Here is a 27,922-nt window from a genome sequence, read left to right as displayed (position 1 = left end):
TTTTGTGTTGTGGCTGAAGAAGAGTTCTGTGGACATTAAAGACAGACCGTGCAGACTCTGCCTGGGGGCCTGACCGTGAAGGCGGGTTGGCGCCCTCTGTCGGCGGATGTGCGTCACCGCAGCAGCCGCCTCTGACGCACCGCCGTCTCTCTTCTTCTTCGTCTGCTCTCAGCGCGGCGGCAGCAGCGGCTCCGCTCCGTGTCTGCTCTCACAAACGCCGCCTCCATTTTAGCACCGACGGCCCGCAGCGGACTCGGCGGCCGGCGGAGGAACACGCTCCTGCGGCGGCGGTGTTAATTCCTCGGGCGTGAATCAGCCTTTTTTGCGGGATGGCGGCGCTGCGGCAGGACGCAGCCCGGCCGGCGGTGGATTTGTGAGGATTTAACGGCTCGTGTTCTGCGGTGAATTTTCCTGATTTTAGCGGAGGAGGGGAGGAGGAGGATCGGCTTCGGATGGTCAGGTACAGCTTTATTCTAATGGGTTTATTTATGACGGGCTTTATTCTGTGGTTTATCATAAGGCGGCTTTGTGTGATCTGCTCAGCGGCTTGATTAGCGGCGGACAGGCCGCTGCTGCAGCCTCAGCGGCGGCCTGTCCGCCGCTCCGGCTCGCTGTTCCACCCGGACAGCATCCATCCAGCCTCCGTACGGCTCCGGTGTTTTTTGGTGGGGGGGGGGGGGGGGGGGTTGGGTTATATAATGTGTGCGCAGAGGACACACCGAGCCGTCCGTCCGTCCGTCCGTCCGTCTGTCTGCAGCTATAATGTGATTTCACCTCTGACGGACTGACGGACCTGTTTAACACCAAGAGCTGCACCTTCATCACGTCCACGCACCTTTTCTTCTTCTTCTTCTTCTTCTTCTTCTTCTTCGTCGGATCTGCTCGGCTTGTCTTTGACTTTGCGTCCCGGCAGGCGGCGGATGCTCGCCGGGCAGGTGGTGTCTGCTGAGGCCGGACTGCAGGTGAAGCAGGGCCGCTGCTTCATCGAGGAGGGACCCGGAGGAAAACCACCAAAAACAGTGTGTGTGTGTGTGTGTGTGTGTGTGTGTGTGTGTGTGTTTTAACCTGTCACTGATTTCTTCTTCGTTTCGTCATCAAGTGTCAGAAAAACGCTTCAAGCTCAGTTTGACGTCTGAAAAAAGTCCGTTCATCAATAAGTCGATCGGCTGAAGCTTCACGGGCTGATGATCGATCGATCGATCGATCCTTCAGAGGATCAAATGATCCAGTTTGTGGTTTTCAGCTGAATGTCTTCAGGATTTTTTGGACAGATCAGATATTTGAAGACATCACTTCAGTTAATCAGTCAGATTGATCTCTAATTCATTGATCATGTGGAGTTTGTGATTGATCAGCAATTTAATCGATTAGTTCATTGATGAAAAGCTGTTTGTTTAAACTCACACATTTAATTTGTTTACCACTTCAAATAATCAATTGATTATTAAAATGGAGGCAAATCCGCAAGAGACCAGACCTGATCCAGGTCCACACAGAGACCAGACCTGATCCAGGTCCACAAGAGACCAGACCTGATCCAGGTCCACAAGAGACCAGACCTGATCCAGCTCTGGTCTCAGGTGTTCATGTTATAAAGCTTCAGCTCCGTTTACCGGAAGAGGAACATTTGTTTCCTGCTTTTGACCCTGCATCTGTCTCTGTGTCTCTGTCTCTCTGTTTCTGTCTCTGTCTCTTTGTCTCTCTGTCTCTCTGTCTGTGTCTGTCTCTCTGTTTCTGTCTCTGTCTCTCTGTCTCTGTCTCTTTGTCTCTTTGTCTCTGTCTCTGTGTCTGTGTCTGGAGTCGGTTTCTGTCTCTTTGCAGATGTTTTGTGTCTCTTTGTCTTTGTCTCGGAGCCGTCTGTCTCTGTCCTTCTGGTCTTTGTCTCCACATGTTGATGTTTTCTTCTGAACCACAGCGTCTACGTCTTCGGTCGAACTGTTTTGTTGCATAGAAACAGTTGAAATGTTGAACTTGTGGTCGACAGTCAGTCTGATCTTCATCGCGCTCGAGCAGGCAGCGACAGAAGCAGCTACATCCAGTGAAAGCTAGCCACAGCTAACTTCAGCTGAAGCTAACTTAAGAGCTCTTATGTTTCTGCAGTAAAAAATCCAGATTGGATTTAGCTGCAGTTTATTCCTCATTGTGAAAAGAAGAAGCAGCTAAACTCAGCGATGGCGGAGAAAAGAAGCTAAAGCTAACGAAACTAGCCGAGTGAGCGTTTGAGCGTCGAGCTGGAATAGAAGCTTCGTGCGCTTTGTTTGATCACATGTTTGAACATGTTAAACGTGTTTTCTGACCGTTTGGTGTTGGACTCTTCATCTGCGTCTGTATTGATCGAGAAGAAACCGATAGCACAGATTTTAAGACCGCTTGTGATCAGTTTCATCAACGGTTAGCTCACCGATTGACATTTAATGAGTCGACTGTTGATGAAGATCCTCGTAAACATGAACCAATAATCAGACTGTTGGACGGCTGCAGCCTCTTCGGGACCAACGTTTTCATTTTCCATCCGTGTTTCTTCACATGACGTCTGTTCAGACTGAACTCAGATCAGTTATTCAGACATGAACGCTGTCACCTGCTGAGCTCGGAGCTGCTCGCCGCGCACGAGACGCAAACAGGTTTTTATTCTGAACGGGTTCACAGAAACTCAAAGTTGGCGTCAGCTTCTCCTCCCCTTCCTCCATCTGCCTGTTAGCGCTCCGCTACGGGAAGAGCAACACCAGCCTCCGAGCTAGCAGCCGAAGCTTAGCCTACCGTCTGTCCAGCGCGGAGACAAAGTGTGGAAACACGTCGTTGTCCAGTTTTTTTTACTGCACTTAAACGCACCGTTCCAGCAGAACGGTGAGTCATTTGGACCCACACAGGTACGCACAGGTAGTCACCTCATTGGACCGATGCGTCAGTGTGGCCGCCATATTTGTCTGTGGAAGCTCCGCCTCCTAATGCGTAGAAGTCAGCGGAGACAGACGGACGTGTTTCTGTGATGTTTGTTCATGATGAAGGTCGAGCTCAAAGGTGTTCATGTTCAGATGCTTCGAGTCGATGGTCGCGGTGAGAGCGCTGTGATGTCACATGTGACATTTAGAAAAGTACTTCTGAATATGTTTATGAGGATGATTCATTTACTGTTTGATGTCTTTCTGAGTACGTCTTTGTGCTCTGAGCGGAAAACGGCGGCCATGATGTCCAGTTGATAAGAAAGACGTCGTCACAACAGACAGGTTCTTTTGAATGACCTTTGACTGAAACGCTCACATTTCACTGAAGGACGTTTTCGTCCTCCTCAAGTTCAGAACAGTAAATATTGTTTCGTTAAAACATGAAAAAGCGACGCAAAAGTCAGACTTTGTCCAGTTTGAACCTGCTGAAAGATGGCCGCAGGGACACGTCTGATTGGTTCTTCTTCTTCACCAAATATTTAGTCTGAAATGTTTGAAATTAGTGAAAATAATATAAGAACAGTCCAAACCCAGAGGTTCTGCTCATGTGTCACATGTTCTTTGGCCTGACAGATAAAGTTTAGACAGCGCTCTGCTGATGTCACCATGATGTCACTATGACATCATCAAGGTTAGTTTTAATACCTGACAAATCATTTAAGACATTTTTCATGCACAAACGTTGACGGTTGCTGTCCAGGTGCATTATGGGAGATGTAGGATTGACAGATGTGACCACTGGAAGAGACGCAGTGAAGCCGTTCAACGTCGACCAGAAGAAGAGTTTTCCTGTTAATCCAGAGTGATGATGATGAGCAAGGTCCGGGTCCAGTGTGACCGCAGAGGAGATCGATACAGACTGACCTGCTGTCAGTCACCGCAGGCTGATCAATCACTATCAGGTTTATTGATTGAGGAAAAGCAAAGGAAAGACGTTCTGCAGCTTGTTTGAGCTGCAGGTGTGAGAGCAGAGCTTTCGACCAATGGGAGGCCAGAGTCTGCTTTAATGTCACTGAGTTCAGATACATGCAGGCGGCTGATAAGACCGTCAGTTACATCACGAAGGAGTGAAGGAGGTCCACGCCGTCCACGCCGTCCTCGCGGTGAGAAACAGGAGAAGCAGGTTTGTGCACTCTGAACGCTGATCCTGAGTCAGATTCACTGTGGACGTCAGTCAGCTGCTGTCTCTGAGTCTGAGCTACCAGAGGACTCATGACAGAGACCATGAAGGCATCATGTAGCTAAACCCAGCACCCAGTGAGGCACACACACACACACACACACACACACACACACGCTCAGCTGTTATCTTTGGGCTGCAGACGTCAGCAGACCATGAAAAGACGTTTTCAGGGTTTTTTAGCTGCTGCAGAAGTTTCTTCACTGGTTCACTGGATCTGAAGAAACCCGTGTGAATCAGCGTCCAGCAGGAAGCTGACGGGGACTCTCACTGTCCCTCTTTGTCCTCATGGAAACTTCAGATTTTTCTGTCTTTGATGGGAGTCCAGCTCATTTATACAAATACAGTCACATGAAGAAGAGACAGACTGCAGAGGGACGACAAACACAGATCAGGAGGAGCTCTCAGACCAGGTCTCAGCTATCAGAGACTAGTAGAGCTCTCAGACCAGGTCTCAGCTATCAGAGACTAGTAGAGCTCTCAGACCAGGTCTCAGCTATCAGAGACTAGTAGAGCTCTCAGACCAGGTCTCAGCTATCAGGGGCTAATGGAGGGCTAAACTAATATGGCTTGTTGTTGTTAGCCAGGGCTAAGCTAATACTGATAATTGGGGTCAGGATGTGGTGTGGTGTGAAATGGGGGACGGTCAGATGGGGGTCTGCAGCAGGTGTGCTGACCTGTCAGCAGGTCTTCAGGTGCTCTGGTGTGATGGAGACAGGTGGACAGTTTGTCAGTGTTGCAGTGTGTCTGCAGCTCTGAGACTGGAGGCTTCAGATGAGTCATGCTGCTGCTGCACCATGACAACACGGGGGGGGGGGGGGGCAGGGGGTTCCTCTGAATGACGCTGAACTGGTGGAATATTCCAGATCCGACTGTCGCTGCACATGTTCTACACAGAACCAACTAGATCAGCACAGGAAAGTCCTGCCAGCGCCCCCTCCAGGCTGCAGAGGGCATTACCTGAGCATGATGATTTATCTCTTAGAGTCCGAAGGACAGCGGAGCCAAACATGTCCTCAGGGTGGCGCTGCAGGACAGCTCCGGACAGCAGGAAGGACAGTTACTGGACATCTGCTGCGCGTTGATCAGGTGCATGCAGGTGTTGTTACAGCAACAGGAAGTAAACTATTGTCGTGTCGCTGCTGATTTGACAGTTCAGCAACACGTTTAGCAGGTGAGCGACTAAGAAACAGATAGACCCTCCCTCCTCCTCGCCACAGTCCGTCAGACATGAAACACATGTTGATCTGATCAGAGCGATGTCACTTCCTGTGGAGATCATTATCTCTGAGGTTCCAGAACAAGCCTCCAGAAATCCACTGAGAAACCAGAGAAGAAGACTGCAGGACAGAAGATCTTCATGTTTTTAAGTTTTCTTTAGTATCACAGTGATCCAGTCTGGAGTACGACGCTAACAGGAGCAGCTAACAGGAGCAGCTAACAGGAGCTGCTAACAGGAGCAGCTAACAGGAGCTGCTAACAGGAGTCGCTAACAGGAGCAGCTAACAGGAGCAGCTAACAGGAGCTGCTAACAGGAGTCTCAATGTTACAAATGGAGGCTAAAAAAAACAACAAAATTTGTAGCAAACAACTAACTCACTGACTCCATGGCTACAACATACCTCCTGTTTACATCCTCCAAAGCATTATGGGAATCGTAGTTCCAGAATGTAGCACATGCTTGTCCCTCTAATATGTTGACCTCATTCCACAAAGGGCCGAGTGGCTGAAGGTTTTCTTCTCCAAGCAGCAGCACACCAGACTTGACTCATTTCATCAGCTGATCTCAGTCTTCAGACAGCTGATTGGTCAGACTGCGTGCTCTTGATTGGTTGGAGGACAAACCTGCAGCCACACGGCCCTTTGTGGAATGAGTGTGACATGCCTGCTCTAATAGATTCAAGACAAAGAAATATAAAAACAGGAGTGATGAACGTTGTTCAGGTGCGTCTCCTCAGCGTCTCCTCAGTGTCCTCCGTCCATTCATACTGTGTGATGAAAAGCTGTGGACACACAGCCGCTGGGACACTGTCCTAACAGAGGTGAAGGAGGGACTCACATCTTAAGTAAAAGTACAAATATATTATCATTAACATAAAGTATAAAAAGTAAAAGTACTCATTAAGCAGAAAGGCCTGTAACAGTAATACATGTGACATTACTGTATTAAGTAATTATTGATGTATTAATACATGCATTACCTCAATGCTTCAGCTGGTTAAGGTGGAGCTTTTTTGACTGGACATACTTCAAATATTACATCATCATGTGTTTGTTGATTGTATTTAGTGTTGTGTAGTAAAAGTACAGTATTGGTGAAATACTCCAGTAAAGTACAACGACCTGAGAGTTGTCCTTCAGTGCAGTACTTGAGTACATGTACTCAGTTACTTCCTATGCTGTGCTGTTTCCTCTCGTCGCCTCTTTGTTCTGTCTGTTCGCTCTGTGATGTAACGATGACATCATCAATCAGAGCGCTGTCGCTGCCGAGGCGTGAAAACTGGGTCAGGCGCTGTACTCAGGGTTACCGTAGCAACGGGATCAGTAGGTCACAGAGCAGGAAGCTGTCTGCTGCTGCAGCTCAGGCATGCTGGGAAATGTAGTCTGCCGTGGAGCCGGTTTGAGCTGTGACATCATGTTGAACATTACTGATCAAGTCTATGAGACCCAGACACATTCCCAGGATGCACTGCAGCATTTAGAACATTTTCAGGTGACGTCTCTCCAGGTGGAGGTGAAACGACAGCTGGGCGTGGCCTCTCGGCGCGTTCCTTCGTGGCCGAGTCTCCTTCCAAAAACAGACTTCTCTTTAAATGAGGAGACGTCTGAAAAATGGCAGCAGATAAAAAAACATTTTCACTGTTTTGGTGGAATAAAAAAAGAGTTTGGAAAAACATGTTCTATGGTTCAGTTTAGTGGGAGGAGCCATTAAAACCATTAAAACCATTAAAACCATTGAACTGAAGCAGGTTTTCTGTTCTTTGATTTCTGGCCTCTGTTTTTCTGAAAGCTGCTGAATGAAAGGTTAAAGGTCACCTTTCCTGTTTCCCCCCTCAGACACTCTGCGAGGATGCGGCAGTGAGCATGCTCAGAGCGCTGATCGTGACCATGGCGATATTCGGCAGCAGCCAGGCGTGCGGCGGTCAGGAAAACTGCTCCGCCCACAGCGAGTCCAAGGACTACTGCTACTCGGCCCGCATCCGCAGCACCGTGCTGCAGGGGCTGCCGTTCGGAGGAGTGCCCACCGTGCTCGCCCTCGACTTCATGTGCTTCCTGGTGAGTTGTCGCCGCACGTGCTCAGTACAGCACACACACGCACACACGCACAGGGAGGGTTTGTGAAGTCTTTATCAGACCGAAACACCTGGTCACTGCCCGTCTGTCAGTGATTGGACGCTGCAGCTGATTGGACAGATCTCACACTGCATCATGACATCACTGCTGTTTAATACCGAAGTGGACAAATAAATTTGTTTTCAGATCATCTCGTGAGGAATATTAATGAAAGAACCAGAAACTGTTTCTTCGCTCGTCCGTCTGATTCCCGTCTTCTTCGTCTGTTTGGTGTCGTGAATGACGGATTCAGGTGGAGGACGAGAGCCTGCAGACATCTGAGCGTCAGATGAGCTGGATGCTTCGACAGAATATCACTAAAATAATTCAGCAATGAAATTAAATGATGGGACGATTATTATGGCCTGGACAGTGTATGTTTCTGTAAGTTTCTGTATTTCTGAAGGGTTTTTCTCTTCTGCCGACCTCTCGAAGTGTTTTTCTAACACCAGTCTGCGTTCACACGTTCACACATTCACACGTTCACACACAGTCGCAGCATCGGCCAGTTTGGGGTTTAGTGTCTTTCCCAAGGACACTTTGACATGTAGACTGCTGAGGGTCGAGCCACCAACCTTCGACCTGCTGATCCGCAGACGATCAATAACCAATCAGCTGGCATCTCACCTGCCTGGAGATGAGGCAGACCTGCGCGGTCGGTCACCGCACAAACAAACATCTCCACCTGATCTGTACGTCCTGCAGGTCCTGACCCCGACCGACGGGGTCCTCCAACCCGCCACACCCAAGGGCTTCACTTTCACACACGTGTTCAGCAACACGTGCTGACTACAAGACCCCAAGGCATGATGGGAAACATGTGGCTCTGCGCTGATCTCAGAGCTGATTGGTTTATAGAACCGTCACATGACTCGAGACCTTGCTCTGACCACAGTCTTCATCTCCTACGAGTCCACTGAGGTGCAGCTGTGGGCAGTTTCTCAGTTTCCCGTGTGCAGTGCATTGTGGGACATCAGTGTCCATCATGAATGACATGGACGGAGTGTCGTGTTGAAGCAGGATGCAGCGCTGGTGTTGAAGGAACAGGTTGCATTGTGGGAGCTGCTCAGTGTTGGCTGTTGTTTCCTGCTGTGATGTTCACTGACTGTTGGAAAAATCGATACTGCAGCTTCATGGAACGATCCACATTGTGATGATCGATCAGACTCTCTGCTCAATATTCCAGATTTACTCTTTCCTGTAGCTCCAGTCTGTTCGTCTAAGCAGTACGAGCTCAATTAACTGGACCAGTGAGGGGAGCAGCCGCTAACGAGTGCTCGAAACTGGATTAGCAGATGCTAGCAGGCCATACTGTAGCTGAGCTAGCCAACCAGTGTCGCTAGTGACGCAGCCTGAACAACACCAGCTAGCTTAGCAGTTAGCTGAAGCGTGCAGCATGTCATTGACGAGGCAGCGCCTGGCAGAGCGCAGCAGACAAGCAGGAAACAGGAAGTGACAAAGCGTGACAGCCAGATGGGACTTGGTCAACGTGTCAGTGCGTGTAGGAAGGGGGGCGGGCACTGTGTGCACTGGGGCTGTTTAGGAGGCAGGTGCTGCCTGAGTGCTGCCCTCTGATTGGGCAGTGAGTGCACAGGTGCAAAGGCGGAGTCTGGTAAGTGTCAACCAATAGGGAAGCCTGTCAGAGGGCGGAGTACTCACGACACAGAGCAGCGCTGTACTGAACACGGTGACATCACAGCAGGCGTTTTATTGTGTTTCTGTCAGTGACCTTTGACCTCAGCATCATTTGTTAATCATCACATCTGTCATCTAACAGGAAGTCCTCCTCTGTCTTCTTCAGGTGCTGCTCTTTGTCTTCTCCATTCTTCGGAAAGTTGCGTGGGACTATGGCCGCCTGGCGCTGGTCACCGATGCCGACAGGTAAACACACCTTTAGTCACAGACAGGAAACGCATCACTGCTTTCTTTGGTCCTGAACACCTGAAGGTCAGAAGAGGTTCTGCCTTCGCAACATCATCAGAGTGATGTCACACAGGTGGGGCTCCACCAATCAGAACGGTGGTTCCCAACATCCCATCCACAGCATGAATAAGTGATGTCCTCTCAGACGGAGACGTCGCTGTCTGGACAGGAAGTCACAGAGACACTCACTTCCTGTTGGATCTCGTCTCGACTCATAAAGTCCGAGCGGTCCTCTCAGCTCGTCCTCGGGTCCTCCCTGAGGCCGATGCAGATTCAGATGAAGTTTATCTGTGATGTCACAGTTCATGGCGTTAACGCTCGACGTCCGTCAGTCCTCATGTTTCATCTGTACAGAGATCAGATTCGTTAGCTCGATGCATCGCAGTTCCTCTGTCAGAGACGTCCACACGGACCAGACATCCAGCTTCGTCCTCTCTGCCTGATGGAGTCGGTGTAGCTCTACCTCGCCCTCCACCTCCTGCAGTTCGAAGGTTGCGTCTGCCTGCTGCGGTGACGGAGCTGATGGAGGAGGCGATGATTGAATGGAGGACTGAGTTCAGCTGTCAATCATGTCTGTGATGACACGTTTCCAGCGTCTGTGACTGAATGTTTGAGCTGTTTAGGTCTCTGACGTCTTGAAGCAGCAGTCAGTCTCTGGTGGACACAGAGGTGTCCTCTGGGACGTCCTCTGTGCGTTAAAATGGGACAGAGGTGCCTGACAGATCCACGGTCCTCCTCTTTGGTCATGTGACAGACATGAGTCTGGTAACCTTCATCCTCCAGCAGAGACGTTTATCAAACCCGCCAGCTCGTCTTCGTCCTTCAAGTCCATTCTGGTGTTCTTCAGGTGAAGAGTGGCGTTGGGTTCGAGTGTGGAATGAGCTCATGTTGCCCCCGTGTGGCCGTTGGGGGTAAAAACATTGAAAAACATGGCAGCTGCAGTTCCTCCGCTGGCCTTGGGGGCAGCGATGAGCCGTTAGGTTCAGCGTTGACTCGTGTTAGCAGACTCTAAATACTGAACTTCTCCTTTAAGAAGGTGTTTGGATCCGCTGAAGCGAACACGGCTTCGCCTCGCAGTGTGTTTTCAGCAGCGGGCGGGTTGATGAAGACATCGTGTGACGGGACGATGAAGACGTCGTGTTAAATGTCTCGTGTGGTTTTGTTTCAGCTCTCTCTCACAGCAGCTTTTGATTTTCTTTCTGTTTCCATCCTGAAGACTGAAGAAGCGTTTCAGTGACCTGGAGGAGCGCGAATAGTATGTTGCTGCTTCCTCCATGTTTGTTGTGTCTGCTAACATCTTCCTCCTCCTCCTCCTCCTCTGGTTTCATTAACAGGGTTCTGCTCTCTGATTGGTGCTCTAACACGACTTGTTCTTCATTTCAGTGTGTGTGTTTCAGTGTGGACGGTTATTCGTGTCAGACTCTGAAGGTCGACTTCACACAGAGAGAGGAGGCCTCAGCCAATCAGTGCGCTGCTCACAGCTCTGCAGTAAATATGAGGTCACCGTTTTAAATACGGAATCAATTCAATAATCAATATGTGGCAGGCTGCTGCAAATACGGCCTCAGAAATAAATAATCAATATTAAGCACACAGTATATACTGTATATAAAGTATAACTCAGTCATCTATTTTATTCTGTTTTTATTTTCAGATTCAGAAAAATGAAACTAGAAAATCCATCTGAGCTGGAACCACAAATCAATCATCGATCAAATCGTCAAATTCGTTTTCTGTCACTCAGCTAATTGATAAATTAACCGGAGAGACCTGACAGATGGCACCAATCACCCCCACACCTGAATACTGAATACTGTGTGTGTGTGTGTGTGTGTGTGTGTGTGTGTGTGTGTGTGTGTGTGTGTGTGTGTGTGTGTGTGTGTGCGCACGCGCAGAGTTCAGAGGGTGTCTTTGGATCACTCCTTTTGTGATGCTAACAGTTGTGATGCTAACAGTTGCGATGCTAACAGTTGCGATGCTAACGCTGCTCCACATCTCTCTTCATGTTGAACGTTAACTCAGCCGGAGACGAGACAGAGATAACTATGAGCCGGTCCAAAGGTAACAGGACGTGTGTGTGCTCGGCGTGTCGTGAACCCCGTGACGCTGTGCTAGCTACCTTGTTAGCTAACTCCACACAAGGCCCACAATGCTGTCAGCTAGCACGCTCACATCTGGAAGTGCCTCCGTCCTGATTGGGTGGAGGTTTTCAGATCAGAGTTTTTTGTCTTCCTGTCTGTCTGTGTGTCCTGTTAGCGTCCCCGTGTTTCGCCCTGTGCTGAGTCTCACAGAGTAAAATGTTACAGACAGACTGGAGCTAAACTCCAATCAGCTTTCAGACACAGAGGTCAAAGGTCAGAGCGGCTACATGCTAACAGCTAACAGTCATTTGGCCCCTCCCTGTATGTCTCCATAGCGTTGCCTCGGCGATGCACTCCGAGACACCGGACCGATACGAACGCCTGACCTCCGTCTCCAGCTCAGTCGACTTCGACCAGAGAGACAACGTAAGGACACCTTCATCATTCATCATCATCCTCCTCGCTGGTTTCCTCAGAGCCTGTTCAGAACTGCAGGATCTGTGTGTGTGTGTGTGTGTGTGTGTGTGTGCGGTTCTTTGTGGTTCTGTTTCTGATGGTTGTCTTCTTCACCTCAGGGCTTCTGCTCGTGGCTGACAGCCATCTTCAGAATAAAGTGAGTATCATCTTCATCTGCTCATCTTCGAACACACTGATCGATCTGATCGATCAGTAGAAGACGCGTGTTGCTCATTGGCGCCACCATGTGGCGAGCAGGCTGGATGGAGTTATTCCACACAGATTCAGTGCTGGTGCAGCTTCTCGTCGTCTCATTCGCTCCCTTTGCGTCAGCGTATGATGAAAAACTGAAAGCCAATCAGAGCTCTGTTAACTGCCTCGTCCTCCTCTTCCTCCTGCAGGGATGAAGAGATCAGGGAGAAGTGTGGCGAGGATGCTGTTCACTATCTGTCCTTCCAGCGTCACATCATTGGCCTGCTGGTCGTCGTCGGCGTCCTCTCCGTTGGGATCGTCCTGCCCGTCAACTTCTCTGGAGACCTGCTGGGTGAGACAGCGTCAACAGCATCCCACCAATCAGAGACCGCCAGCAGCCGTGGCCCCCAAACTTCATCTTCCGACCGCTTAATATGAAGAAATGTGTGTCTGTAAATACATTAAAAATGTTCTTGAGGTCTAAAGAGGAGAGAACGCTTCAGCGCAGCCAGTTTGGATTCACAGCCTTCAGAGTTGTGCTGTCACTCTCGGTGGGGTCTGAAGCACAAGAGGTTGATGCTGATTGGTTGGTTTAAGATTATGACTTCATAATCTGCAGATTTATTCACATATCTCTGCTGCTAACAGATTATAAACTACAAGTTCTACATCACTTCTGGCCAACATGTCAAGTTCAGACTAGACTACATTAGCCTAAAACTAGCGAAGCAGCTAGTTAGCGCAGCTGGCCTTCAACTAATCAATCAATCAGTAATGTCAGAGACTAGCCAGCAATCAATCTTCTGTCGGACACATATTTTTATATTTAGACCACGAATGTTAAGAAAAATACGAGATCGAAGAAGAAACACAGCATGACAACTTCAGAACATGGAGCTCGCTGTCGACTCGAACATTGTGGAAATGAATGGAGTAAAAGGTCGTCGTTCTTTGATCTGTCGGTTGCTGTCTGTGTCCTCAGCATCTCTGTCGGCGATTTGATGGACGTCCACTGTGATAATAACTCATCACACTGTTTTTATGATAACTTCACTCTGTGTATTGAACCCTGAGAGTTCAGCAGCAGATTCAACGTCTTCTGTGTCGATTACAGTCAGAATTATCAGTAAAGATGCTTTCCTGAACCGAGGAGCACCTGGACCTCCTTCTAGAGAAGGTAACAGCTGGCAGACCAGAGCTGTAGGAGGTCTGTAGGTCTGTAGGTCTGTGGATCAGTAGATCAGTAGGTCTGTGGATCTGTAGGTCTGTGGATCTGTAGGTCTGTAGGTCTGTGGATCAGTAGATCAGTAGGTCTGTGGGTCAGTAGGTCTGTGGGTCAGTAGGTCTGTGAATCTGTAGGTCTGTAGGTCAGTAGGTCTGTGGATCTGTAGGTCTGTGGGTCAGTAGATCAGTAGGTCTGTGGATCTGTAGGTCTGTGGATCTGTAGGTCTGTGGGTCAGTAGGTCTGTGGATCTGTAGGTCTGTGGATCTGTAGGTCTGTAGGTCTGTTGGTCAGTAGGTCTGTGGATCTGTAGGTCTGTGGATCTGTAGGTCTGTAGGTCAGTAGGTCTGTGGATCTGTAGGTCTGTGGGTCAGTAGGTCTGTGGATCTGTAGATCTGTAGGTCTGTGGATCTGTAGGTCTGTAGGTCTGTGGATCAGTAGGTCTGTGGATCAGTAGATCAGTAGGTCTGTGGATCAGTAGATCAGTAGGTCTGTGGATCAGTAGGTCTGTGGATCAGTAGATCAGTACGTTTTTGGATCAGTAGGTCTGTAGATCTATAGGTCTGTGGATCTGTAGGTCTGTAGGTCTGTGGATCTGTAGATCTCTGGGTCAGTAGATCAGTAGGTCTGTGGATCAGTAGATCTGTGGATCAGTAGGTCTGTAGGTCTGTGGATCAGTAGGTCTCTGGGTCAGTAGATCAGTAGGTCTGTGGATCAGTAGATCTGTGGATCAGTAGGTCTGTAGGTCTGTGGATCTGTAGATCAGTAGGTCTGTGGATCAGTAGATCTGTGGATCAGTAGGTCTGTAGGTCTGTGGATCAGTAGGTCTCTGGGTCAGTAGATCAGTAGGTCTGTAGATCTATAGGTCTGTGGATCTGTAGGTCTGTGGATCTGTAGATCTGTAGGTCTCTGGATCAGTAGGTCTCTGGGTCAGTAGATCTGTAGGTCTGTGTATCTGTAGGTCTGTAGGTCTGTGGATCTGTAGGTCTGTAGGTCTGTGGATCTGTAGGTCAGTAGGTCTGTGGATCTGTAGTTCTGTGGATCTGTAGGTCTGTGGATCTGTAGGTCTGTAGGTCTGTGGATCTGTAGATCTGTAGGTCTGTGGATCAGTAGGTCTCTGGGTCAGTAGATCTGTAGGTCTGTGGATCTGTAGATCTGTGGATCTGTAGGTCTGTAGGTCTGTGGATCTGTAGGTCTGTGGATCTGTAGGTCTGTAGGTCAGTAGGTCTGTGGATCTGTAGGTCTGTGGATCTGTAGGTCTGTAGGTCTGTAGGTCAGTAGATCTGTGGATCTGTAGGTCTGTGGATCTGTAGATCTGTGGATCAGTAGGTTTTTGGATCAGTAGGTCTGTGGGGCTGATGGTCTGTGGGTCGCTGTGTGGTAGAAGAAGTACTTTTACTTAAGTCCAGAGATTTTACGGAGTAAAAGTACAGAAGTATTAGTATCAAAATATACATAAAAGACTAGAAGTAAGAGTACTTTGTCGTGTAGAACGGCCTGTTTCACAGGATTGTAGTATTATATTCCTCCACTCTGATTATTGATGAATTCATGTGTTCATCTCTTTCATGTTGCAGCTGATTTGATACTTTGTATCCTGCTGTGTGTTTGTGAGCGTCTCAGCAGGGATCAATAAAGTTTTATTTTATTTTAATCAGTATTGATCTGTGATCGTTTATTGGTTAATTCATGTTGTGTTTTCATCAGTGATGGAGTGAAAAGTTCAGAGTAGAATTACACAGTAACAGAACATGGAAAAACTCAAGTACTCAGTACGTGTGCTTGAGTAAACGTACTGTGCTGTAGCTGTGTAGCGGTCTTGGTATTGATGATTATTGGTGTTTCGGTGGAAACCTGCCGACAGCTGCAGGACATCAGTCACGTTTCCTGGTGGTAACGTCTGATTGTCCGTCTGTTCCAGAAAACAACGCCTACAGCTTCGGACGCACCACCATCGCCAACCTGAAGTCTGGGTGAGTCCTGATCGATCATTGATCCCTGATGTACTGATTGATCCACCGTTAACTGAAGGTTTGAGGATGCTTGAAGAAGGTTAGCCTTGTGTCCACAGTAGTGGACATTCAGAGTCAGGTCCAGGACCCGGTCAGTCCGGCCTCGCCTGCAGTCTCAGAGTCTCAGTGCTGGTTTTCAGAGTTTTCTGTGACGGTAAAATGTTTTCTTTGTCCAGGACGAATCTGCTGTGGCTGCACACTTCGTTTGCCTTCATGTATCTGCTCCTGACCGTCTACAGCATGAGGAGACACACGTCCAAGATGCACTACAAGGAGGACGACCTGGTAGGAGACGCGCCGTCCATGCTTCGCCTCTGTGGACGTGCTGAGTGGACCTAGTTTATAGTTTATAGTTTCAATTCGTAGTTTTCGTCCACCAATGAAAGTGTCCCCCTGATGTCAACTGAACCCTGTGTCTCCTCTGTCTGTGTGTCTCTGGGACTGAGTCTGTTCAGTTTTCAGGTGATAACAATTTGTTTTTGACATTAAACAGTAAAAACTGTGTTTTAATCCCAGTTTTGTGTCTTGCAGGTGAAGCGCACTTTATTCATTAACGGCATCTCTAAATACGCCGAGGAGACTCAGATCAAACAGCACTTTGAGTAAGTTCAGTGGTCGTCTTCCACTTCCTGGTCACGTGGACCTGGTCCTGATCTTCTGCTTCTTGCTTCCTTTGTTGAGCTCTGCGGTTTATTGGCTTGACGTTGACACTGAATTTGAAGCTGAATGTCTGAGATGTTGGTTCATGTTTTTGTAGTTCAGACACACAAATTTCATCTCGTCAGACATTCAGTTGAATCTGGTTCCAGTAAATCCAGCTGTGCTGTGTCTTCTTGTGCCTTCGGTCTTTATATTTAGTTCACGTTTCCTCTGTTAATCACAGATTAAATACTGAACGCTGATTACTGAATTCTGATTTTGAAGAGAATCCTTTCTGATGATCTTCCAGTCGTTGAAATGAGTTTTCTGGGTTGAATCGTAAGTGAGTAAGTGTGAAACATCTGGACAGAAAGAGTCTGAAAGTGTTGAATGAGACGGTGGAAGAAAGCTTGGAGTCTGCAGGACGTCACCATGTTCTCCCCGTTCCTCAGGCAGGCGTATGAGAACTGCACCGTGCTCGAGGCGCGAATCTGCTACAACGTGGCCAAACTGATGGCGCTGAATGCCGAGAGGTGAGGCCCCAGTGCATGCTGGGATACACTCCAGCCCTGCGCTAGCTGCTGCCTCAGTTCAGATGGTGTTTGGCAGCGCAGTAAACGTCTGGAATCTTCTCCTCCGTCCATCCTGTGTGTTTACAGGAAGAAGACTGAGCGAAGCAAGAAGTTCTTCACTGACCTGATGGCGAAGGAACACGTTCCCACCATGATCAACCCCAAACCCTGTGGACACCTGTGCTGCTGCGCCATCACCGGCTGCGAGGAGGTGACGCTAACGCTCCGCTCATACACACACACACACACACACACACACACACACATTTCCTAAGAGCTCAGTGAACTTCAAGCCAAGCTGGTTGAAGTTTTGGGACCTGGCCTGAGTAAATGTGCTGGGTTCGGTCGTGTGCTAGCATGTTAGCATGATGGTGGTGATTTAGCAGCTTACGTTTGTCCTGCAGGAGGAGGCGGTGAGCTACTACACCAAGAGGGAGGCCAAGCTGAAGGAGGAGTACAGGAAGGAGAAGGAGAAGGTCCACACCAAACCGCTGGGCATGGCCTTCGTCACCTTCCAGAACGAGGCCATGACTGCCATGTGAGCCACAGCCTGTTATCTGGCCCCGCCCTGTCTGTAGCCACTCCCACTCTGTAAACGATAATGACTTCATTTGTTATTTCACGTTTCTTTGTTTTCATTCGTTGATGAAAGTGTAAAACTTCTCTCCAAGGTTACTTTCAGTTTAGTTTTTGTTTGTTGATTTTTCGGTCGTATTTCTGGTTTTATTAGAATAAATGACTCCTCCTCCTCTCTCTGACCCCGCCTCCTCCCCTTGACCACTCCCCCTTACCTGACCCCACCCCCTCTGTTTTCACAGTATTTTGAAGGACTTTAACGCCTGTCAGGTTCAGGGTTGTCGGTGTCGTCAGGAGCCACGATCCTCTCAGTTCAGCGAAGCTCTTCACGTTCACAACTGGAGTGTTTCGTACGCGCCCGACCCGCAGAACGTTCGCTGGTACGTCCACAAGCTCCGCCCTAAAACTCCACCAAATCCCCACCAAAGGCACCCTCAGCTGACATGTTGGTTTCTTCCCGCAGGGAACACCTGTCACTGGGCGGGATCTCCTGGTGGATCCGATGTTTCATCATCAACTGCATCCTCTTCATCCTGCTCTTCTTCCTCACCACGCCCGCCATCATCATCTCCACCATGGACAAGTTCAATGTCACCAAGCCTGTCGAGTATCTCAACGTAAGAACTCAAACCGAGCAGATCTTCAGCAGAGCATTGTTTGAAGTGTTTTGATGCGACTCGTCTCCTGACTCTCTGTTTGTTTGTTTGTTTGTTGGTTTGTTTGTTTGTTGGTTTGTTGGTTTGTTTGTTTGTTTGTTTGTTTGTTTGTTTGTTTGTTTGTTTGTTGGTTGGTTGGTTGGTTCTTTTGGACAGAATCCCATCGTCACCCAGTTCTTCCCCACTCTGCTGCTGTGGGCTTTCTCTGCTCTGCTGCCCACCATCGTCTACTACTCTGCCTTCTTTGAGGCTCATTGGACCAGGTACCTCTGCTGCCCCCCCTCCTCTGAGTACTACAGTACAGTATCAGTACTCAAAGACACCATCAATACTGCAGCATTAATACTAGTCCACAGATCTGTTGTTAAAACTTTGGTGGTCCAAGAAACAAGTCCAAGTCAGACCACAGTCGCTCAAAACAAGTCCGAGTTAAATCTCAAATCAGGTGAAATGAGTCCAAGTCAGATCTGGAGTCAGTCAAGTCAAGATCACGTCAAGTCTCAAGTCAGTCCAGAGAAGTCCAAGTCACATGCCAAGTCAGAACAAGTCCAAGTCAGGTCATTCACAAGAAGTCCAGAAGTCAGTCAAGACAAATCAAGTCCTGATCTCAAGTGTGTCACTTCACAGTCAGCTGAGAGGTCCAAGTCAAATGTCAAACGGTCAGGAGACAAGTCCAACTTTAGTCTCAAGTCAGTCAAGACAAGTGCGAATCAAGTCACTGGAGACGAATCAAATCAGTCTCCAGTTTTTATGGTCCAAATTAAGCGAGTGAAAACAAGTCCAAGTCATCTCAGTCCAAGTCTTGTGTCAACAACACAGAGACAAGTCCAAGTCTCCAATCAGTCAAGACAAGTCCACGTCAAGTTTCAAGTCATTTGAGGCTGGATTTGATCCATTTTTGACCTGAATTTGTACTTGATGTGACCCTGATTTGACCCTGATGGTCTCTGTGACCCTGTTTGTACCTGCGGTGGAAGTGTGATCAGTATCAGGAGGATAAGAAAGGACGCACACTGATGCTCATGTAAAGGAAGTGGAGGTAGCGGAGGCTTGCGCTGTGTTCGGACGAGGGGCCGGTGCAGCGTGTTGACATCCCAACACAAACAACACTGATACAGACATTAACTTTGAACGAGCAAGAGAGAAGGCTGAAAGAGACGCCTCTACTTACTGATAATACGTCTGTTCTGTGCCATGAAGCACCAAAGATGAATTATTCCAGAGAACTGCATGAAAGCAATACGATTAGAAATGAAAGGAAACAACTGTGAGACAGAAGGAGCCGTGTACCTGACCAGGTGTTTGTCTGCAGGTCTGGAGAAAACAGGACGACGATGCATAAATGTTACACCTTCCTGATCTTCATGGTTCTGCTGCTGCCGTCTCTCGGACTCAGCAGGTAACAAAACCGTTGGCTGTTAGAATCCGTCCCCGACTGACCTTTGACCTCCGCTGTCCTCGCTGAAACACGTCTCTCTGTTTTCCAGTCTGGACGTTTTCTTCCGCTGGCTCTTTGATAAGAAGTTTCTGGCTGATGCCAAAGTCAGATTTGAGTAAGTACTTTGATGTTTATGTATAATGCTGCTCACTGTAAAAGCACTGTCATGGTCTTCTAATGGAAGATTTTAACAAAATGTTAAAATAAATGTTTTGTTTTAAGGTTGAAGTTAACGATCAAAACTCTAAAAAATGCATAATTGCTGCCAACTGCATCTAAATGCATTTTCTGCAGAAGAATCTAAATGAATCCTTCTTATTTTAAAACCTAATTTTAAGAAATGAAAATGTGTTTCCAACCAAACTTGAGACGTACATTTTAAATGAACGAGTTCATTTAAATTTTAGCAGTCGTGGACTTCCGTCAGTGATGGTGATGAAACGATCTGGACTTTTGTTCGTGCAGTTATTTTGAAGCAGCTCAGTTTGTCTGCACACCTCAGGAGAGTATTGATGAAGTTTGATTGATCAGTCCGCAGTAAGACGTTCTGCTTTAACGGTGTTGCTGCGTCCCCTTCAGGTGCGTCTTCCTGCCGGATAATGGAGCGTTCTTTGTCAACTACGTCATCGCCTCTGCGTTCATCGGGAACGCCATGGACCTGCTGAGGATCCCCGGTCTGCTCATGTACATGATCCGGCTCTGCCTGGCCCGCTCTGCTGCTGACCGCCGCAACGTCAAGAGGGTGAGGACAGACTCTGTCCAAGAGGACGGACGCACACCAGCATCTGTTTGTAATGATCTGTCAAGACTCAACCTCATGTCCTGATGGACACTGTTGCACTGTCTATTATTGTCTCCATGTGGACCCCTGCAGAGTTGTCCCTCCATGGGACAGTTCGGTTCTGCCGTGTCCTATATAAGTCTTTGTCTTTGGTCCCTGCAGCACCAGGCCTATGAGTTTCAGTTTGGAGCAGCGTACGCCTGGATGATGAACGTCTTCACGGTGGTGATGGCCTACAGCATCACCTGCCCCATCATCGTCCCCTTTGGTCAGTCTCCTGCTGCCCTCCTACTGCGTATTTATAATAGTGCTCCAGTACTTCAATACAGCATCAGTACAACAGCATTTGAACTATACAGCACCCGTACTCGTTGACCTGCGGTCGCCTCAGTAACTCGCCGGGTCGACCATGTGCTCCACCTGCTGAGGCTGACCTCGAAAATTAGCCTTAAAAATAAAATAATATTAGCACCACCCAAAGCTCCTTCTAAGACCACAGCAGCAGGTCTCAAATCAGTCAGTTAAGCGCTGAGAGAGAAGTCAAAATCAGGTCGGAAGTAATGATTTCAAATCAAGTCCATTGAGACGCTGCGTCTGAGTCTAAGTCCGGCTGAAGTGTGAAGAAAGTCAGTTGAGACGAATCCAAATTAAGTCTCAAGTCATGGATCAAGTCCAAGTCCAGTTTTAAGTCGGATCAAATCAGTAAATTCACTGTGTGACTTCCTGACTCACCTGTCCACTTGCAGGCCTGATGTACATGCTGCTGAAACACCTGGTGGACCGATACAACATGTACTACGCCTACCTGCCCTCCAAACTGGACAAGAAGATCCACTCGGGAGCCGTCACCCAGGTGGTGGCCGCGCCCATCCTCTGCCTCTTCTGGCTGCTCTTCTTCTCCACTGTTCGCACAGGTAAGCCCTGTCCCCTGCTGGACAGACCACCTGTTCTCCCCCGATCAAGATCACTATCAATTCCAAGTCAAGTCTGTCGAGACAAGTCCAAGTCAGACCTTAGATCAGCTGACACGAGTCCAGATCAAGTCGGTCGAGACGACTCCGATCAGTCTCAGGTCAGTATAGAAGTCAGTCGAGTCTCAGCTCAGACAAGCTTACGCAGAACAAATCATCTGAATCGTCAGACACCTGGAGCTGGTGGTAACACACCTGTCCGCTCTTTATCAAGTTCGTGACCTGTTTAGTAGTTTTGATGAGCTACTGCACAAATAAATATTGAACTGACCTGAATTTGTTCCTCAAGGGAAAATGAAAAAATACAAAAAGCTGATGTTGAATCTGTCAGTTTGTTTGTGAAAGACTGGATGGTTCCCACATGTGTGGCATGCTAGCTAGTGCTAACCGCTAATGTACTGTCAGGTTTTGAAACGCCGACCTCCATGTTCACTCTGGTGGTGCTGATCGTCACCATCGTGGTCTGTCTGTCTCACGTCTGCTTCGGACACTTCAAGTACCTCAGCGCTCACAACTACAAGGTACAGCAACTTTCCATCAAAGGTAGACGAGTCCGAAACGCTAATGTTGCTGCTTGCTAAACCGTCTCACTCTGCCTCAGATTGACACCAAGGAGACCGACGTGGACGCCGTCGAGAACGGACGTCCAGCTCGTACCTCGTCCTCCCCCACCACCAAATCTCAGGTGAGTCTGTCTGACTTCATCACCTTTGAACCACTGTAGTACAGTTTGTTCTTCATGTGTCAGCAGCTCAATTAGTTCACGGCGGGTTCGTGTTCATGGAAGGTAAAAAATAGATCAGTCCAATCTTTTGGGCCTTTTTCTTTAGGCTCCATAGATTTTTAAGCTTAGGTCCTTTGCTTTCACTTGATAAATGTTGTCTAAACACAATCAGTTGAACAATAACTTTATTGAAATCGAATCTGAAACTGCAGAAATTATTCCAACTAGTTTCGTCGTTGAATAAACCAACCAGAACAAGTTCTGATGAGTCTGAACGTCACAGAACCTTCTGCGGCATCCTCACTCAGTCAGGATTTGTCTCGTCCTTCTGGTTCACCTGTTTGTTGTGGTTTTGTGTGGTCCAGCAGCAGCAGCAGCAGCAGCAGCAGATGTACATCGCCCAGGTGCTCCAGGACCCAAACTCGGACGAGCCGGGCGGCGGCAGCGGCGAGGAGGACCGAGGGTCGTCCCAGGACGAGGAGATGCTGAACGGAGGGAACAGTATCAACGAGGCGGATTTTCAGTCAGGGGAGGACAGTCTGATCGCCAACGAGGTCCACCAGTAGCTGGGGGTGGAGCTAGAGGGAGGGGGCGGAGCTAGTTGAGGTTCAATACCCATACACAACAGTTGCAACATAAAGCTGACTGGAGAATCACTACACATACAAACGCACATACAGAGACGGTTAGCTCCACCCCCTCCCAGCTCGAAGACTTGACCCTGACCTTTGACGCCGGCGCCAGGTCGCCAACACCCAGTCCAACACGCCTGTGGAAACTTGATGGACATCAGACTGTCTCCGCAGGAAGTCACTGTACATAACCACAAAGCCAAAAGTTTTTCCTTTTGTTTTTTCTCGGGGCGGGAGGCGGGGTTTAAAAATTCGTGCCTGGGCTGGATTTCATTCGTTTGCACTCGTGTCTTGACTCCCGATCCCATCGCGGGTCGCCGGGACTCGACCTGTCGAGGGGTCAAAGCTGATGCTGACGCTGTCTTTTTCCTCGGCCTGGTGCACTCCTCCAGCCGTTGCCGCCGTCCTCCGATGCCGGAGTGCTAAATAAGTCGCCAACCGCCAGCTCTCTTAGTGGTAGAAGCCTTGCTTACGCAGACACATCGCACTGTCCCTTCTTTGTTTGCCGTTTTCCTCTTTCTTTCTGTGGAAACTGGCTCATGGTCACACATCACCTGGGAGTTTCGGGGGTTTTGAGCTGCTTTTGCTGCATGTTCTTCAAAGAGCTGTCTGGATTTTTGATGTTGCCACCTTCGACTGATGCCATCCAATGAAGGACTGCAGTGGCCGATGCATTCGATGGATTTCCACCGCGCTCTCAGCAGCACATCCTCCGACCTGCCAGGTGAGCGTTTTGGGCTGGACGGCTCCTTGACCGGTGAACCACTGCACTCGACACCAGACTGCTTTCTTTTCTGCTTTTGATTTCACCTGAACTACCTTAAATCATGAATACCTGACAAAGGGAAGGGGATGTTTGTTTCTGTGTAGGTTTAGCAATCAGAACTCTTTTCATTCGCGGGGAGAACTTTACGGAGACGCTCCGACTCTTCCAGCAGCAGCAGTAGTCTTGTAGTTTGAGCCCGGTAGACGCAGAAGAGCGGCGCTCTCGTCCAGACTGTCTGCCCTCGATGCCTGAGGTTGTCAGGACTCTCAAGGGAAAATGTTTTCTGTTTGTGTGTGTTTTGAAGTGTGCACCGTCTGTGTGTGTGTTCAGTAGCTTATTGTACACCAGTCTGCATCATGACGTGTTCATCAACATCACCATGTACCCAAAAAGAGCAACATCTGGCTGACGAGTTCCGGTGCTTCTCTGACTGGTTCTCCGTCTGCGGTAGGATTAATTAGTTCATGTTTTCATTTGCTTTGGTAAGAAGACAAATCACGTTTGACTTTCATCCTCCACAAACCTCAGCACTCAGTTCTTACTGCATTACTGCTGCGGTTGAAACCTAAATGGTCACATTCTATTAATCCAGCTGAGATCAGATGGATTCACCACAGAGAGACGCCCTGGGTGTGTTTAGCCCAGCTTAGTGCATAGATTGGAAGCAGGGGAGCATTCAGTCGTCAGCCTGGTTTACATGTCGGATTTTCTTGGCATTTTACGTCCTGTAGTCATCTGTGGTTTTTTTGGCTAGAGCCAGGGGCTAACTGCTAGAAGCTAACTCTGAGATAGCTTACTCTCTGAAAGTAATATTCAGGACATCATGCTGAACTTGACTTTAGTTGCTCAAAGGAAAAATGAAAACTGTGACATTTCCTGAGTGAGCACTGTTTCCCGCAGTTAGCTTAGCTCCAAGGAGAAATCCACCTGCTAACAACTCGTCTGTGTGATTTACTTCTTGTCAGCGTCTGTTTTTGTCTCTGCAGTCTGAGATTAAGACTGAAATTAGCTTCTAGGTCCAGCAGGCGTAGAGCTAGTCTCAAGATCTCGACCCCCAGCTTCAGCCAACAAAGCCAAGTTGGCTCTTGGATGGGTCGGTGAGCAGCTTGTTAGCCCACAAGATAGCTAAACAGTTAACTAAAGAGCAAGCAATTGTAAAGGCAAAATTTAGCATCAAATCATTGTAGTTAAATGAAGTGACAGCTCGTTTGGGGGCGGTGAAATAAATCCATTCAAATCTTTGGTGTTGAGTTAAACTTTGACATGTGAATTCATCCAGTTGACCCGAACAAACCATCTTGACATGAATGAGGCCAAACTAGAGGAAGCTAGCATAGCTTATTAGCTGTGTGTCACCTTCAGTTTTCCTGAAGCTGTCAGTCAGGACGTCGTACTGATGCAGCTTTTCATACACTGCAGGGACTTACTGCCATGTTGGAGACAAGCTAACTTGCTAACTAGCGCTTCAGTAACTTTTTTTGAAATGACTCAATCCTTGGGAGGAAATGCCAGGAGAGAGTAAATGGACCAGTACAGAGAGGAGCTTAGCATGCGTGTTTCTGGATAGCTAGTATGTTAGACGTTAGCTCAGCAGCTGCTGTAGTTTGCCGTAAGCACCGATGAGAGTTCACTACGTCACAAAGACTCTAGAAGCTGATATTTCAAACAGAGATGAATTTCAGTTTTTCTTGGAAGGTCACTTTTTTCTCTGTTTTGATGGAGCTAGGCTAGCGTTTCCCCCTGCTTCCAGCCTTTGTGCTAAGCTAGGCTAAACATGTCCTGGAGTTCTGTCCCTGTGGACAGCAGACCAGGACCAGTTGTTTGTCTTGTGACACGGAGCAGAATACTGAATTATCATGTGACCACACCTTGATGTCGCTCTCTGATGTCACCTGACAGTCAGGCTTCAGCTGCAGCGCTGAGCGGAGGTTCACTTTCCCATGATCCTCGTGGTGTCTGATGACGTGTGCAGCTGGGGCTTCTGTCTTCTGATTGGAGGGTTTTGGGGAGGAAATTCTGGCAACTTCCACCTTCATTGTAAACGACCTCCAGCTGTTCGCCTGTCTATACGCGTGTCACATGACAGCGAGCCGACCGGCAGCGGCGTCATCAGGAGGCGAGTCAGCAGTTTGAGGTGATAACAAACGTTTCGGTGCAGCGACATGACGACAAAACAGTCTCAGGTGTTTGTGTTCCTAAAATCATGTTTACATCCGTTTTTGTTGCTTTAGTTTTCATCATGTTCTGCAGAGTGTGTGTGTGTGTGTCTGTGTGTGTGTGTGTGTGTGTGTGTGTGTGGACACAGAGCTGGACTATGAAAGCTGAAGCCACCGCCTCATTGGCTGCAGTGGCTTCCTGCTGGAGAACCTGCAGCGTCTGTGTCCTCATGATGTTTGTGGAGTTCGGTTTCCTCTTCACCTCCAGCGAAGCGTCTGCTGTCAGCTGATCGTATGCACACGAAAGATGAAACTGAAGGAGAGCTCGTAGGATCTGGTTCTGAGGTCTGAATCTGAGACCGGAGGTCCGGCTCAGCAGAACCCGACGGTCTGGATGAACTCTCAGAGGAGCCCAGAGTGCATGTGGCCTGTTACCCGACAATGAGGACTGAACCGCCACTTGGTCTCCAGACTGAAGGAAACCAGCCTGCGCTGAAACGGACTGAACCTGATCAGTGAATCCTGATCCACGTTGTAGAGTTTGAACAGCTTGTAAGTGGACCTTTCATTTGAGACCGTTTTGTTCAGTGTTGCCACTTTCAGTTCAGGCCTACGTTGGTTTTACCTGAGATCAGATGAGCCACATGTTCTGTTAAGCTCGTAAGACGAGGAAGCACAAAGACTCGTGGCTTCGCAGTGAGTTTCTAAAACCAGAAAAGAACCTGAAATGTGACGTTTCAGTTCTGCTCTTCAGTCGTGTGAACACCTGAACGGGTTTTTGGCCTCATGGATGTGATGCTGTGTGTTTTTAGAGCAGCTCTCTGATGGAGCTGAAGGACTTTGTGTTCATTCTTCATCACAAACAGAAGCTCACTTCGTTTAAACCTGGTTGGACAGAATTCAGGCCTGACTGACGAACTGCTTTGTTTGACTCGACCTTCAGTAGAAGCTTCGCAGTGTTTCCAGGTGATTTTCTGACTGTCCGTGTTCACATAGCAGCTGGTTTGATGATGAGGTTAAAGACTCACATCGTTACCTGCAGATCAGTGAGATTCCTGCAGGTGTTTGGATGAAATGAGCAGAGTTTCCTCTGGAGCTTCAGGCTGTTTCTCATGTCGGTGAAGTCGTAACGAGCTGCACAGCTGCAAACATCTCAGCCGCGCTTGGTGCTGTTTTCCTGTCCCCATTTTTAGTGAGGTAGCTAGCAGGCGACGCAGGAAGCAGAAATTCTTCACTTGTTCACTTCCTTTACACAAAACAGACGTCAGTTTCTGACTGCTTCAGCATCAGAGAGGAAGATTCAGAGTCCTCTGACCATCTTCATCACAGGGTCCACGCAGCGGCTGTTCTGGAGCTTTTGGTCGTATCGCATGATCTTCATCAGCAGATGAGCTATCACGCTGACTGAGTGGAGCTTGTAGTGAGATTTATTAAACTGCAGTTTCAGAAACCTTCAGAGGTTCTCAACGGGCTCTTGGTTGGTTTGTTTGACGAACACAAGTCTCAGTCCTGCAGTTTGTTGCATTCAGGGTCCCAAAGTTTTACTGGACACGGCAGTTTATGCAACCAGACGTCTGGAGGCTGAAAGGGTTCAAACATCATCACACGGGGTCAAAGGTCGACTTGTTCTGGTTTTTGGACTGAAGAGCTGAACTGAAGGCTGAGAGCTGCTGCATTCACAGACATCTGGTGTTGTAGGAACTGAAGACGCTCATTGAGAAAACAGAGTCTGTGATATTTTTGTAACCTGCTGACTGAAGTATTTGATACTGAACATGTATTTAAGAAACGTTGATAGCTGTGACGATGCTGTTGTAACATGTAACTAAAGGTTTTTAATAATCAGACGCTACTTTTTGCTTTTCTTAGTTTTTTAAATTGTCGCTGAACTTATTAAAGTTGTAAAAAGACGAATGTGAACTGAAGACAGATGAGTGTGAAACGAAACGTCGGCTACTGAAATGAAAACGTGTAAAATAACGTGTAAATAGTCATTGAACTGCACTGTCGTCCTCGCAGACGAACACGACTCAGCGTCTCATCTCACTGACTCCAAGCTAACAGCCTATTGGTCCATTTCATGCTTTTAATTTATTGCTGTGACACTATTTATTTTTACTTCGGTTTCCAGGTTGTATGTACAGTGAAACATTTGTCCTATTTATGTTACTTGATCAATAAAATTGGCTTTCATCTGTCAATTTGTTGAGTTTGTGGATGCACATGAAGTCCAAGCAAACAACTGACCCCCAAGACCTCCAGACCTCCCCGAGCTCTGAAGGCTCCAGGTTCCCTTCAGGTCACTTTTAGTTTGTGGTGAAAATTTGTTAAATATTGTAATACTGAAGAGGAGGCAAAGATGCTGAATCAGTCAGATGTGAACACAAAGACGTGAAACACACAATCTGATTCAGTGACGTCACTTCCTGTTGAGATCATTATCTCTGATGGTCCAGAACAAACCTCCAGAAATCCACTGAGAAACCAGAGAAGAAGACTGCAGGACTGAGGAGTTTTCTTCAGTATCAGTGATCCAGGCTGTTCATCAATGAATACACTGCTAACAGCTAACAGCTAACAGCTCTTAGGAGTCACTAACTGCTAACAGGGGCAGTTAACATCTAACTGCTAATAGGAGCCGCCAACTGCTAACAGGAGCAGCTAACG

At 48.1% G+C, this 27,922-nt stretch overlaps 1 protein-coding gene across 6 annotated transcripts; it reads left to right on the top strand.

Moving 5' to 3' along the window:
• The first annotated feature begins 154 nt into the window (after positions 1 to 154).
• LOC143318943 (mechanosensitive cation channel TMEM63B-like) lies at positions 155 to 27,456 on the top strand. Of its 6 annotated transcripts, none has more exons than XM_076727486.1 (24): positions 165 to 460; positions 7,183 to 7,401; positions 9,260 to 9,339; positions 10,598 to 10,636; positions 11,798 to 11,888; positions 12,038 to 12,075; positions 12,320 to 12,462; positions 15,254 to 15,305; positions 15,521 to 15,629; positions 15,876 to 15,946; positions 16,436 to 16,516; positions 16,643 to 16,766; positions 16,960 to 17,093; positions 17,374 to 17,511; positions 17,595 to 17,748; positions 17,944 to 18,050; positions 19,100 to 19,186; positions 19,275 to 19,340; positions 19,805 to 19,967; positions 20,169 to 20,274; positions 20,753 to 20,920; positions 21,383 to 21,498; positions 21,579 to 21,662; positions 22,070 to 27,456. In XM_076727486.1, the coding sequence occupies exons 2-24, from the start codon at positions 7,210 to 7,212 to the stop codon at positions 22,265 to 22,267; spliced, it is 2,541 nt and encodes an 846-aa protein (XP_076583601.1). In that variant the 5' UTR covers positions 165 to 460; positions 7,183 to 7,209; the 3' UTR covers positions 22,268 to 27,456. The 6 variants fall into 6 exon arrangements, with proteins under 6 accessions (XP_076583603.1, XP_076583602.1, XP_076583601.1 ...); XM_076727485.1 differs by having other exon boundaries at positions 22,067 to 27,456; XM_076727483.1 differs by having other exon boundaries at positions 22,064 to 27,456.
• The last annotated feature ends 466 nt before the right edge of the window (positions 27,457 to 27,922 follow it).

The sequence above is a fragment of the Chaetodon auriga genome, chromosome 4 (assembly GCF_051107435.1).
Source record: "Chaetodon auriga isolate fChaAug3 chromosome 4, fChaAug3.hap1, whole genome shotgun sequence".
NCBI classification, from domain to species: domain Eukaryota; kingdom Metazoa; phylum Chordata; class Actinopteri; order Chaetodontiformes; family Chaetodontidae; genus Chaetodon; species Chaetodon auriga.
The sequence above is the reverse complement of the archived record's forward strand: the minus strand, read 5'-3'. Positions and strand labels throughout refer to the sequence as shown.

Coding starts and splice junctions, on each gene's coding strand:
- LOC143318943 (XM_076727483.1), top strand. CDS start 7,210: ATGCTCAGAGCGCTGATCGTGACCATGGCGATATTCGGCAGCAGCCAG. Junction 15,306..15,520: donor ATCGCCAACCTGAAGTCTGG/GTGAGTCCTGAT, acceptor TTCTTTGTCCAG/GACGAATCTGCTGTGGCTGC. Junction 16,517..16,642: donor ATGGCGCTGAATGCCGAGAG/GTGAGGCCCCAG, acceptor GTGTGTTTACAG/GAAGAAGACTGAGCGAAGCA.